The sequence below is a fragment of the Rhinoderma darwinii genome, chromosome 1 (genome assembly GCF_050947455.1).
Source record: "Rhinoderma darwinii isolate aRhiDar2 chromosome 1, aRhiDar2.hap1, whole genome shotgun sequence".
NCBI lineage: Eukaryota > Metazoa > Chordata > Amphibia > Anura > Rhinodermatidae > Rhinoderma > Rhinoderma darwinii.
Window position 1 is genome coordinate 298,177,478 of NC_134687.1, and position 14,700 is coordinate 298,192,177.

General features: G+C 40.4%; 1 protein-coding gene across 1 annotated transcript in view; it reads left to right on the forward strand.

The window, feature by feature from the left end:
- Nucleotides 1-14,700, forward strand: part of EFNA2 (ephrin A2) — a 196,247-nt gene that overhangs the window by 168,188 nt on the left and 13,359 nt on the right. Inside the window, exon 2 of the mRNA XM_075825387.1 lies at nucleotides 2,329-2,621. Within this exon, the coding sequence (XP_075681502.1) occupies nucleotides 2,329-2,621 (293 nt within the window). The remainder of the gene's footprint in view (nucleotides 1-2,328; nucleotides 2,622-14,700) is intronic.

Genomic DNA, 14,700 nt, shown 5'->3' on the forward strand with positions numbered 1-14,700 from the left:
TTTAATGTGGTGTCATTTTGTACATGTTTTTTTTCTGGCAATTTTGAGGTTCTGTAGAGAAGCCTGTGGGAAAAACACCTGAAAAAAAGAACCACCATACCCAGAGCATTCTGCGTTTGGAAACATTGAGTTAGTGGATACAGAGATCAGATATTGACAGCTGTGATATATATGACTTATACTTTATAAGTATATTAAAATATCATAATATATTTGTATCAAAATATTGTCTGATTTTCTATTAGCATTGATGTTAGATTGCGGTCGGTGTAGTTTTTGTGGCAGTTGTCGACTCCGTTTTTTTAGTTAAAGCCAGAAGTGGGCCCATAAGAAACAAAAGGTATAAAGTGAAGACTGATGGATCTGCTCTCTGTTGTGTCCACTCTTGTTTTTCGCTCAAAAACCTAAACCAAAAACTGTCACAAAAACTGCATTAAAAACTGTGTGTGTGATCCTGGCCTTAGATGTAATAATTTCTCTTAATCTATCAACTAGATTAAGCACTAGAGATGAGAATCAGAAGGGTCTATATTAAAGAGAACCTTTCACCTGCCCATACATGTGCAGCTGAGTGCAGCATGTAATGGTCAGGGCTGCATAAATCCTGGGGCACTTGAAATTTTTTCACTATCCTCCTTTGTTATTTAGATATCGGTGCCGTTATATTTGGCACCCGATATTTAAATAAACCCCTGAACTGTCAATGGGGTGTGTAATTGGCAAGGGGGGCGTGTTACTATCGCTGTGATACTATCCAATCAGCTACGGACTGGGTCACAGCAAGAGCTGGATAAAGGAGAGTGTGTGCGCGCACGCACGCGCAGCTCTGCTGCCACTTCCAGAACAGAAGAGGAGAAGAGTATCGTCAGCAGCAGCGCCGGAGCTGTGTGTGCATGCGCTCCCACGCTCTCAATCCTCAGCTCTCGGCAGCAAAGGACCAGATCACACAGTCTTGTCGTCCTTGTCTGCCAAGAGCTGAAGAGTGAGAGCATGTGCGCACAACTCCGACGCTGCTACTAAAGATAATCCCGCCGCCAGGGAACAGAAGAAGTATAATTCACATTCTTCTTCTCCTCTTCTGTTCAATGGAGGCGACGGGGCTGGGCGCGCGCACACACGCTCTCCTCTCTCCATCTCTTGCTGTGACACTGTCCGTAGCTGATTAGACAGTGTCAAAGCGATAGTAATATGTCCCCTTGCCAATGACATGCCCCATTGCCAGTTCAGGGGGTTATTTAAATATCGGGCGCCAAATATAACAGCACCAATATATAAATAACAGAGAAGGATAGGAAAAAAATGTTAAGTGACCCAGGGTTTGTGCAGCCCTGCCTATTACATGCTGCACTCAGCTCCACATGTATTGGCAGGTGAATGGTTGTCTTTAATATTTTTGCTTTAAGAAGAAAATATTACATTGGTTTGATTAATCTGGTGCTACAAAAGTACAGACACAGTAGTGTGTGACATAATACAGATACACATGGCAAATCCAACCAAAGGGCACTTGTGAAAACAGCTTGGAAACCGTAATGATAAACTGCCATATTACATGGAATAAGGATTTATCGACATTTCCCTTGCTGAACTGCAAATAAGCAATGGTTGCTTATACTTGTGGAATATACTATAGCATTGAAGAAGGTTTTACAAGATGAGAAGCTTAGCGATAGTGTTTTAACATAGTGCCATGCTAGGCTATATACCATTAGTGGCAACAGTCATGACATTTCAGGACTGGTTCATGTGTCATCTTTGCTCTATGTGTTTTTAGAAGAAAAACCAAGAACAGATCCCAAAAAGAGCAGGTTGCAGCAGCTAAAATGCCACCATGGTCTATACACTTGGTCTAAATGGGAATTTTTATTATTTTGAAATTTCAAACATTATTAAACATTGTACATATATTCTGATATTAGTGAGAGTACCACTGTATACAGTGCAAAGAAAATACATATAATAACAGATAGTTCCATGTCTATCCTATAGCAGTGGTATAGCTAGGGAAAGGGAGCTAGCGAGGCATGAGCACCGGGTGCTGGATGACAGGGGGAAGCCAACAAACCACTCTGCCTTGGTCAGGGTATTTTGATATAGGGCTGGGGCAATGAGCTGAATCTTTGCCCCGGGGCGAAGGAAAGCCTAGCTATGACTCAGACCACCTAAAAAAACTAATAAAAAAAAGCTCTCTAGGGAGTCTGTTTATTCTCATTTTTTTTTTGCTCTGTTCTATCTAATTTCCTCTGAAAATCTTTGTTTCAACGTATACCAGATTGAATCGATCTTATGATATTACATAGTTTCTAACATTGCTATTATTTCCCATAGGTTCCATCATGGTGACTACACTGTGGATGTGAGTATCAATGACTACCTGGATATTTACTGTCCCCATTACGAGATTCCACTTCCAGCAGACAGGATGGAGCGCTATATACTCTATATGGTAAATTATGAGGGCCATGCCTCCTGTGACCATCGTCAGAAGGGGTTCAAAAGATGGGAGTGCAACCGACCAGATTCCCCTAATGGACCATTGAAGTTTTCAGAGAAATTCCAGCTGTTTACGCCTTTCTCTCTGGGGTTCGAGTTTCGTCCTGGACATGAGTATTATTATATTTGTAAGTATCAGTAGTACAAGTGTCCTTAAATGTTGAACAATTATTTTTTTTGTTTTTCTACTAGAAAGACCAAAAAATAAGTACAAAAATAAATGTTGTTTGGTTTCAAAACTGCATTAAACTCCATATCATATGACGTATACATTACAAGTACATAATGTAAAAACTACTTATGGGACTACACAAGAGCTTCCCGCCATACTGTTGAGAGAATAATTCCAGTTTAATTTACCGTAAAGTGATGCAGTATTCCTTGAATTATAATATGTTCAATTGAAAGGTAAAAAGCTTAGAAAATAACCATTTTAACTCATTTTATTTGAAAGCATAGCACTTGTTCAGTCGTGCAGCATGAGATTTATCGAAAATAGCTTCACATCTTTATATGTATCTGGATTTATATGGTTGATATGAAATTTTTATAGCATACTAATATTCTTGTCAATCATGCACCCTAATGGGAATCTATACCATTTCAGATATATTACAGATGACCTGTCATGAAGTTGATTACTATATTTTATGCAACAAAAAACAAACCCAACAAGCATGGAAAAGTGTTAGAGAGTCAATCTCTATGAGCCCATAGCTTTCTCTTGGATGGACAGCCACCATTGTCACAGAGACCTGCAGCGAAGTGGCTATACACAATGGGGCAGATGTTGTATTTTGTCTGCGTCTATGTTTTGAAAAATGCGCTAAATGTTGGCACAATTTGGTGTATTTCATTTTAATTTGTGAATAATTTCGCCTTTTTAAAAGAGGCGTGTCTCAAAATGCGCCTAACGAAATTTAAACCAACCAAGAGTTGGTATAAGGAAGAGATAAGAATCTAGCATGTATAGCAAGATGGACCAAATATAACATACAGCTGTGCACTGGGAAAAATTTGGGGCATCTTCAGACTGCCTGGTCTAAGATTACGCTGTCTAAATCTTGCGTGGTCTACATCTGCCCCTCTGTATATACAACAAAGCACTCATACCAGGACATAATATACATGTAGCCCCTATCCTGGACAGCCTCTTTCCTATAGAGTGTTGGCTTAGGTACAGACTACCCAACCAGAAGACAAATTGTGATACCCAACTTTTTGTATATTATATATAGTCAAAATTCTTTACTCTGACATCCAATAATCTAGAACTCATCGATTAAAAAACAAAGTGATAGTGAAGTTTTTTTTAACATTATACTACAGACGGCAATCCATATGCCTCTTTAACATTATAAGAAAATGTTATATACTTTTCTATAATTGTCCAATAATCCAAAATATCTGGTAAGGTTATTTTACAGTGCAAAGTAAATCACTAATATTAATCACCCACATGACAGCTTCTGTTAAACTGCTTCCATGAAGAAATATTATTGATTTTAAATACAATGCAATGCAGATATGCAGCATTTTTTACTGAAACAATACATGGTTTTCTCATGGGATCCCATTTCACATACATCTTAACCAGCATATATTTTCTGTGATATGCAAATAATAGGGTACTGGAGCGATTTTTGACAGTTTTGTTACAATTTAAGGTTATTTTTTTTCTGTACAACATTTTTCCAAGTAGCGCTGTAATAGTTCTATCATGACACTGAGGACTGCCAATCATAGATCTCTACTAAGGTATCCAAGGACTGTCCTTTAATTTTGCTGGTTGCATACTTAGTTATATATTACAATGCAAAAATAGAGCTCAATAAAGAGACTCTATCTCTTTATGAATTTTTTTTTTTTTTAAATAGCAAAAAATAAATAAATTAGGTTAACAGTTAAAAAAAAGTGAAAAGTAACAAAAAAAACCGCCATAAACTTATTTTTTTAAGTTTACATTAAATATACGATCGAAGACTGCAAATATTATTGACATATTTGTTATCCCCCTCAGCCTTAACAATCTATACAATCATATTGTTATTTATGATAATTGGTGAACATAAAAAAAAAAATCTAGGGCTGAAATTGTTTTCCTGCATTACTCCAATGATATAAAAAAAATGTGTACACAAATATGGTGGTACAATATAAAAGTACAAATTAACCCTGCAAAAAAAACAAAACAAGGCCTCATACAGTTATGTAGAAGTAAAAATCCAAAAATTATGACACTCAGAATGTGAGTAGCAAAAATAAAACATCTCTTTGGGACCTGGAGGCCACAATTGGCATTGTACTTAATAGCTATGCAAACCTTTAAAGTTAATTTCTTTTTATGAAACTGTTTATAATGTGATTGTGAACAACTTTTTAATAGTTTTTTATTAAAATGTCATACTAAGATCTAACTGTTATCGATTACATATAAGTTCATGAACTTAGATGTGATAAATAACAGGTAGATCCTGTGTGTCAGACATATGCAGGACCAGCTTCCACTACAGCTGTCAGTCCCGCTGACTTGACGGATTCGGCTTTGACCGCAAGATGCAGCTTCTAAGTATACGGGATACAGTGCATTCGGGAAAGTCTTCACACCCTTTTTTCACATTTTTTTATATTGAGGCCTTTATGCTAAAATAAGAAAAAAATCAAGTTGTTCTCCATCATTCTGCACTCAATACCCCATAATGACAAAGTGAAAACAGAATTTCAGAAATTTTTGTAAATTTATTAAAAATGAAAAACTACAATTTTGCATAGCATATGCATTTTGCATAAGTTTGCTATGACACTTGAAATTTAGCTCTGGGGGCCTCCGATTTCTCTAGATCATCTTTGAAATGTTTCTACACCTTGATTGGAGTCCACCTGTGGTAAATTAATTTGATTGGACATGATTTGGAAAGACACACCCCTGTCTATATAAGGTCACACAGCTGACAATGGACATCAGAGCAAAAACCAAGCCATGAGGAAAGAACTGTCTATAGAGCTCAGAGACAGGATTGTGTAGTGACAAAGATCGGGAGAAGGGTACAAAAAAAATTCTGCTGCACTCAAAGATCCCAAAAGCACAGTGGCCTTTATTATTCTTAAATTAAAGAAGATTGGAACAACCAGGACTCTTCCTAGAGCTGGCCGCCCACCAAACTAAGAACCCAATGGTCACTCTGGCTGAGCTCCAAAGATCCTGTGTGCTGATGCGAGAAACTACCAGAAGGTCACCCATCACTGCAGCACTCCACCAATCTGGGCTTTATGGCAGAGTGGGCAGAAAGAAGCCTCTCCTCAGTAAAAGACGCATGAAAGCCTGTCTGGAGTTTGCAAATAAAGCACCTAAAGGACAAGATTCTGTGGTCTCATGAAACCAAGATCTAACTTTTTGGTCTCAATTCTAAGGGCGGATCTACACGAGCGTGTGCGTTTTGCGTGCGCAAAAAACGTGGCATTTTGCGCACGCAAAAGGCACTTAACAGCTCCGTGTGTAATCACCATATGATACGTGGCTGCGTGATTTTCGCGCGGCCGCCATCATTATGACACTCTGTATGTTTGTAAACAGAAAAGCACGTGGTTTCAATCATACTTTTTACTGCTGTTGCGCAAATCACGCGCGTCCCACGGAAGTGCTTCCGCGTGGTGCGCGTTATTTTCACGTACCCATTGACTTCAATGGGTGCGTGATGCCCGAGAAACGCAGAAATATAGCACATGTCATGAGTTTTACGCAGCGGACGCCCGCTGCGTAAAAATCACGGACTGTCTGCACTGCCCCATAGACTAATATAGGTCCGTTCGAGGTGCGTGAAAATCACACGCGTTGCACGGACGTATATCACGTTCGTGTAAATCCGCCCTAAGTGTCATGTCTGGAGGAAACCAGGTACTGCTCATCACCTGCCCCAATATCATCCCTACAATGAAGCATGGTGGTGGCATCATCATGCTGTAGGGATGCTGTAGGGATGTTTTTCAGCGGCTGGGACAGGGAGACTAGTCAGGGTTGAGGTAAAGATGAATTGAGCAAGGTGCAGGATATTCTTAATGAAAACCTGATCCAGAGTGCTCCAGACATCAGACTGGGCTGAAGGTTCACCTTCCAACAAGACAGTGACCCTAAGCAGACAACACAGGAGTGGCTTAGGGATAAGTTTATGAATGTCCTTCAGTGGCCCAGCCAGAGCCCTAATTTGAACCCAATTGACCATCTTTAAAGAGACCTCAAAATGTCTGTCCACCGATGGACCCCATCCAACCTGACAGAGCTTGAGTGGATCTGCAGAGAAGAATGGCAGAAAATGCCCAAATCCAGTTGTGCAAACCTTGTGGCATCATACCCAAGAAGACTGGAGGAAATTATCGCTGCCAAAGGTGCTTCAACTAAGTACTGAGTAAAGGGTCTGAATACTTATGTCAATGCAATATTTTAGTGTTTCCTTTTCAATAAATTAGCAAAGATTACTAACATTCTGTTTTCACTTTGTCAGTATGGGGTATTGAGTGCAGAATGATGGGGATTTTATTTATTTATTTTTATTTTAGCACCAGGCCTAATCATAAAAAAATGTGAAAAAATTGAAAGGGCCTGAAGACTGCCTGAATGCATTGTATCTCAAAAACTAGAGAAATCTTCCCAGAACACTTTCTATAGAAAAACACAGCAATATGACACCTAAAATATGTAATTGTGGTATTTACATGAGGTTTTCCCAGCTTACATAGTTACATAGTTCATAAGGTTGAAAAAAATACATAGGTTCATCAAGTCCAACCTATAATAATCCTATGTTAATCCAGAGGAAGGCAAATTAAGGTTAATGCCTATTGCCTTAATAGGGGAACAATTCCTCCCTGACTCCAAACATGGCAATCAGAATAAATCTCTGGATCTTTTCTACAAAAACAACTGGCCAAAAATGGCCACAGCGCAGCTCTGACCAATCCGAGAACTTGGGAGTGTCTCAGACTCCTAGTCTAAGAAGCGATGCGCCCATTTTTGGACAGCACGGAGGGGACTTTAAAATGGCGGATCCACGGCAGAGGGGGACAACTGGAGGGCACCAGGTAAAATTACTCCATGTACACCATCATATTTAAAATGTTGTCCCGGGACCGGAGGGTCACTTTAAGGTGTGAACAGGACTTTTGTAACACCTAGGGTATGTTCACACGACAGCGTCCGTAACGGCTGAAATTACGGAGATGTTTTCAGGAGAAAACATCCCCGTAATTTCAGCCGTAACGGCATGTGCAGGCGCTTGAACGCCGCGTCAATTACGGACGTAATTGGCACTGCTTTTCATTGGAGTCAATGAATAACGGCTCCAATTACGCCCGTCTTTTGACAGCGGCGCGTAAATATACGCCTCGTGTGAACAGACAAACGTCAGCCCATTGCTTTCAATGGGCAGATGTTTGTCAACGCTAACGAGGCACATTTTTCGGACATAATTCGGGGCAAAAACGCCCGAATTACGTCCGTAATTAGTGTGTGTGAACATACCCCTATTCACAGCTATGTCAAATCTTGCCTCTTTGGTTTTTCAGTGGAATATGTTGCACTTTTAGACGTTTTACTCATTTGGGCATTGTCACAGGTTAGTGAGGTGGTTAAAGTTACATATAATGTACAAGTGTATATTGTAATACTTAATGACAGTTTAATAGTGTATGTACTCTAATGTAGAAATATATTATGTTCACATCTGCATTGGAAGCTCTGTTACAAGCCTCTGTCGCAGATCCGGTGAAAAATACCGGACACTGTGATGGAAACCTGACGGTACCCATTAGGCTGTGTTCACACAGAGTTTTTTTGACGAGTTTTTTGACGCGGAAACCGCGCCAAAAAACTCCTCAAAAACCGCCCGAAAATGCCTCCCATTGATTTCAATGGGAGTTGGACGAGTTTTTTTACCGCGAGTAAAAAAAACGCATCGCGGTAAAAAGATGCGTCATGACCCATCTTGAGGCGGTTTCCGCCTCCAAAACCCCATTTCAATCAGTCAGAAAGAGGAAAAAAAAACCTCGACGAGTGTTTTGATGAGTTTTTGTCAAACCACTGTGCAAAAACCTACTGGAGCAGTTTTTGCAGGAGGAATTTTCCTCCTGCAAAAAACTCAGTTAATGAGTTCCATCAGGCGCCATTGGTTTTCGTCATTCAAGAAATCCGGTGCTTCTGGTTTTCTCGTTGTTTTGCTTTTAGGGGGGATTCACACGAGCGTGATTTTCGTGCGTGCTAGCCGCGTATTTTTCGCGCGCCACGCACAGCCCTATAGAAGTCAATGGGGCAGTTCAAACAGTGCGTGATTTGTGCGCAGTGTTTGTTCGCTGCGTACAAAACGCGACAGGTTCAATATCTCCGTGTATTTCGCGCATCACGCACCCATTAAAGTCAATGGGTGTGTGAAAACCACGCAGGTCGCACGGAAGCACTTCCGTGCGAACCGACTGAAACAGCGCACCAGCTGTCAAAAGGATGAATGTAACCAGAAAAGCACCACGTGCTTTTCTGTTTCCAAACATCCAAATGGAGTGTCTTTGAGATGAGCGAACCCGGACAATCGAACCGAACTTCACCGGGTTCGGCCGAACTCGTTTTGGCCGAACCCGGCAAAAAAAATTCCGGTACGCGACGTCAGGAGATAGTCACTGTCCAGGGCGCTGAAAGAGTTAAACTGTTTCAGGACCATGGACAGTGACTACCGATCCCAATAAACATGAACCTGTAAAAAAAAAACGAAGTTCTGACTTACCGATAACTCCCGGCTTCTTCCTCCAGTCTGACCTCCCGGGATGACAATTCAGTCCAAGTGACAGCTCCAGCCAATCACAGGCCAAGCACAGGCTGCAGCGGTCACATGGACTGCCGCGTCATCCAGGGAGGTGGGGCCCGATGTCAAGAGAGGCGCGTAACCAAGTACGCGTCACCAAGGCAACGGCCGGGAAGTTCTCGGTAAGTACGAACTTTTTCTTTTTTTTTAACAGGTTGCTGTATATTGTGTTCGGCATTCACTGTCGAGGGTGCTGAAAGAGTTACTGCCGATCAGTTAGCTCTTTCAGCACCTTGGACAATGACGGGCGTCGACTAGCCTCATCTCTATGATGGCGGCTGCGCGAAAATCACACAGCCGCGCATCATACACGGATGACACACGCAGCTGTCAAATGGTTTTTGCGCGCGCAAAACGCCGCGTTGTTTGCGCGCTCAAAAACGCAATGTTCGTCTGAATCTGCCCTTATAGTGGAGCAGAACAGAAAACAACGCAGATGTGAATGAAGACTAAGGGCACATTCAGACGTGGCGGAATTGCTGTTGAATTCAGACAGTCCGCAGTGGAATTCTGCAGCAGCCGTTTTTTACATTTCTTTCTATACATTTTTAGGAAACTTAGTTCAGACGTTGCAGAAAATAACTGTGTGGAAATCAGGCTGCGGTGCAGAATTTTCCCTCCGCAGCATGCTCATTATGTTTCGGAGAAGCAGTGGAATTTCACTGCGGATTTCAGCCTTTGCAATGCAAAATCTGAAATCTGTGGCAAGTCCGCTGTGATTTCTGCAACATCTGAATTACCTAACAAATATGCAAATGTTGCTGCAGATTCGTTGCGTAATTGCCACGAATCTGCAACAACATTTGCAGCGGAAAAATCTTGCCACGTCTGAACATGGCCTAATACAGATTATGTTTATGAACAGAATTGTTGTGGCTGCATCCAACAGACATTGCGATTGCCCACATAAGCTGCAATAGCCAATTCTTTTTCTCTGAGGCAGATTGTATATATTAGGGGCATAACTCGTGGCTCCTGGGCACTAATGCAAAAATTGGACCCGCCACTTAAACATCAGGTACCATTGTGTGCAATGCTTTCACACTGTGTAGTATCTGTATATACTTTAAAATTGAAGTATTTCTTTATATAGAATGTTGGTCTCCGGTTTTGCAGATATAACAATTATTGCTAGAAGGGCTCATTATTTGTTCTATCATTAAAAAATATCCATATGTTTATTATCAACGTTTCCGGCTAAAATCCTGTCTAATTTATGATGAGCAAATCTTAAAAAGTTCTATTCACCATTGAATCTGCAAAACATAAATCACTGCAGATATTTGTCTTTTCACTCAACCTTCAGTGCCAGGTTTAGTTATGGGTTAGCTTTTATAGTGTATGTTGTTAGATAATATTATGCTGTATAGCAGGTTACTATGCAATATTGCTAGGTAACTCTTGTTTCTTTACTCACATTCTTGAAGGTAACCACTTTCCGCCCCTTTAAGTTAAAGAGACACTCCAGCGAATTTTCTATTATTATTGCCACCGTTTGTACAGTACAGCTAGTAAAAGGTTGGGCAGGCCATTCTCTTACCAGGTGCTTTGCTTCATAAATATCCCGGCCGCAATGCGGTCACGTGACTGCACTGTGACCCGCCGATTCATACAACGTCTGCGGTGTGGACCGGAAGTCTATTACTATACATTCCTATGAGACGGTCAATGTGAGTCTCACATCTTTCTGAAACAAAGCGCCGGTAAGAGAATAGCCTGCCCAACCTTTTACCAGGTGTACTGTACAATAATAAAAATATTTGCTGGAGTGTCTCTTTAACTTAGTGCTGCTACTGCTTATATGTTACTTAGTGCAGTGGTTCCATTACAGCCTTCACCTTGCATTCTGGATAACATAGCAATTGTTTAGTGTCTGGGCTGTCAGTAACATTTATCATTCACTGAAAGAATAAATGTGTCAGTATAGAACCTTCAAAAGAGCGTTCAGAGGCAGCTACCCAAGCAATTATAGGATGGATGGGTGAATTGCAGTACCAAGAAAGATGATCGAGCACTCGGCTGTTTCCGTAACTCCCGACCACCTAACCAGGATGTGGCCGGGAGGCAGTGGAGCCGAGTAAGCTACAACAGGGTTTAGGGGGCACCGTTCTAGAGATAGGTGCGGGTCCCAGATGTGGGACTGTGTCTATCTGACTTTTATAGCATATCCTGTGGACATGCCATAAATGTCAAAGATGGGAAAAACCCTTTAATTTGAACAATATTGCAACTACAAGCAATATCATAAATATAGACTGGAAGGCTATTTGTCGAACAACCCAAATTAGTGATAAGCCTTGGAGGTAAGCGATCTGCTCTGTCAGACTCAGATGGAACTCATGGGCCTTGTTGTCCATTATCAAGTCTGAGCCTGGGCCCACTAGTGACTAGTCCGGTGTTTCCAGTGCACAAATTTGAGATGAAATATAATACAGAATATTATACAAAATCTCATTGCAATCGCATGTCCAAACGGTTTGAAGATTTCCATTCCCAATCCATTATTATTGGTTTACCATTTAACCCTTAAAGCAGTGTGGAATAATCTCTATTTCTTGTCCACTAAATATTTCTGACAATTAGTGAAGCATTCTGTTCTTAATGTGGATCATAAGAATTCTCCCTTTGTAATGCAAACGTATATAAAAAAAATAAGCTACTTGTATCAAAATGGTAATTGTTTGGAAGTTAAAGTGACCCTCTCATCCCACGACAACATTTTAAATATGATGTGGCGAATGGAGTAATATTACCTGGTGCCCTCCAGCTGCACTCCTGTGCCGTTGATCCGCCATTTTATGGTCCCCTTTGTGTTGTACCAAAATGGCTGCAGTGCTTTGAAGACTATTAGTCTGAGGCACTCACTTGAGAAGTTCTGTCCAATCCGAGAACATAGGGAGTGTCTTAGAAACAGCCTAAGCGAGTGCCATAGGGAGTGTCTTGGCAATTTTGAGACAACACAGAGAAGACCCTAAAATGACGGATTCATGGCATAGGGTTGCAGCTGGAGGGCACCAGGTAATATTACTCCATATACCCCATCAGATTTATAGTTTTGTCCTGAGACTAGAGGGTCTCTTTAACATACCAGGATCTTATATTATAGCTTTCTCTCTGACTGTGATATTTAGGATAATTTTTATGGTAGTTTTCTCTAGATTCTATATTTTGTTATATGAGGTTACAACACAAGGCCTTGGTTTTTATAGCAGTATCTAGATATATAAGGCCATTAGTATGCAGATCTGAATCACAATAAAAGCAAGATATGAGAAGGTTTTCCTTGGTCAGTATAAGATGGCTGAATAGATGCTCCAAGATAGGCACGCCAGTGGAAAAATTTGATATTTTTTACTTGGTTATTAAAACAGGACAGAAAGTGTGTATTGTTACGCCATGTTTACCCTTGACATTTTTCCAATGGTTTTTCTATTGTGTTTTTATGGTGTTTTTTCCCAGATTCAATTTAACATTGGTAACGAATGAAAAGTACTTGGACCCTGTAGAGGTGCAGCAAATATTGTATAGCTGGTTTTGTAGCCGAGATAAATACTGAAAAAACAGCAATGCCTCTCAAAACTGAAATCAATCCACAGCTCAACTTCACACAACACCAGAATAAAGGAACAAAAGCACCACAAGTGCAGGAAACGGAATCTATAAGTGCCAATATAAGGTTTCGTTTAGCTTGAAACTTCACGTCAAATCTGTTTTTTTGCCGTGAATCGAGGCAAAACCATACTACTTTGGCTCAATTTTAAGAAAAACGCATTTGAACTGCGACGTGAATTCCTTAGGCTTAACAGATCATAGGTGAGAAGTGGATCATATCCAACATCCCCATTAATCTTCACAATGGCAGAGCAGCATTCCAGTAACATCCAACACATTTCATAACAATCATTTGCTTCATTTGGGACTTAAAGAGATTTTTGAAAAGGAAGCTGCTTGTTGCGGGTCTGGTTTCAGAATCCCTCGGCGATATCAGAAGATGTGGCCAACAAGACATTGTAGGGGAAAAGTAGTATTACATGACAACCATTCAAATGAATGTCTGTTTATGTAATACATGGTTGATCTGGGCCTTCAGAGCAAGAGATGCTTTTTTATTAGCGCTTCTCCCCTCATAGTAGGATGACCCCCCTCTATGATGCCCATGTGTCATAATATGGCATGTTGAAAGGGGTAGTCTTAGTTAGATGAGCTCTTTAAGTAAAACGACTGAAAATAAGTCATGTGAACATACCCTAAGATTGTCTGTCTTTATGCTGGATTGCTTTGCTGTTTGTTTACGTCACATTGTTTCAGTTTTGGCACATTTTCTCACAATGATTCTGAATCGAACTTTAAAATCACTTATGAATAGAGTTTCTGTGCACACATGTAGTTTTGAAACTTTCCAATGTATTGTATCAGGGGATGTGAAAATAGTATTTAATATGGCAGTAGCTAGATATAATTATTTATGATCATTACCAGTAAGAGTCCTACTACTGATCCTTAAAGGTAACTAAACTTTTTAAAAACGTCTGACAAGTCATAGGGACATGTCAGAAGTTTTAAGACCACCACCAATAGCTAAAACGAAGCGGCAGAAGTACTCAGGTGAGAGTTGTGCAACTTCGTTTCAGAGCTGTGTAGGGACTCATAGACTTTCTATTAAGCCTGTATACCGTTTGCTCAGCTTTCCGAGGAAATCCGATCAGAAACAAAGCGGCACAGAGCTCACCCGCTTCGTTTTAGCGATCGGTGGTGGTTTCAGTGCTTGGGCCCCCACTGATCAAAACTTTCACTATTACATGTCAAAGGTTTTTTAAAAGTTTAGTTACCCTTTAATATTAAGTGAAACAGACTGTTGCTTACTTGGAGATGCAAATAAAAACTGGTCACTAGATCACTAATATCAATGATCTATGTGTAGAGAGTAAAAGGAAAGGCACCTGTCATGTCTCCTCTTCACCACGAGCTGCCATTAAAACGAAACATAGCATACTACCTGGAAAGACATTCATTTACCATACATTAATTTATGACAAAGGCCCACATTTACTATAGCTGTCTAATAGTTAGATAGTATAAATTTAGACCAAGCAGGCACAGAATACATTAGATTTATCACACTTGTTTATGCTGCATGATAATTTTGTCGCATCTTACCTGACTTGTTAGACACCTCTCTTCTTTATACCACTTTTGATTTGGCTTATTTTGTGTTACTTTTATTACTCATTTTTGGCACATTGGCGCATTTAAAGCCATTCCCCTTTTCAACAAGTTATGCCCTTTCCTGCTAACTCATCCCCCTTTTCAGAACACTTCTAAAAAATGTCTAGTGAGAGGCAAACAACAAAATTGTGCTAAA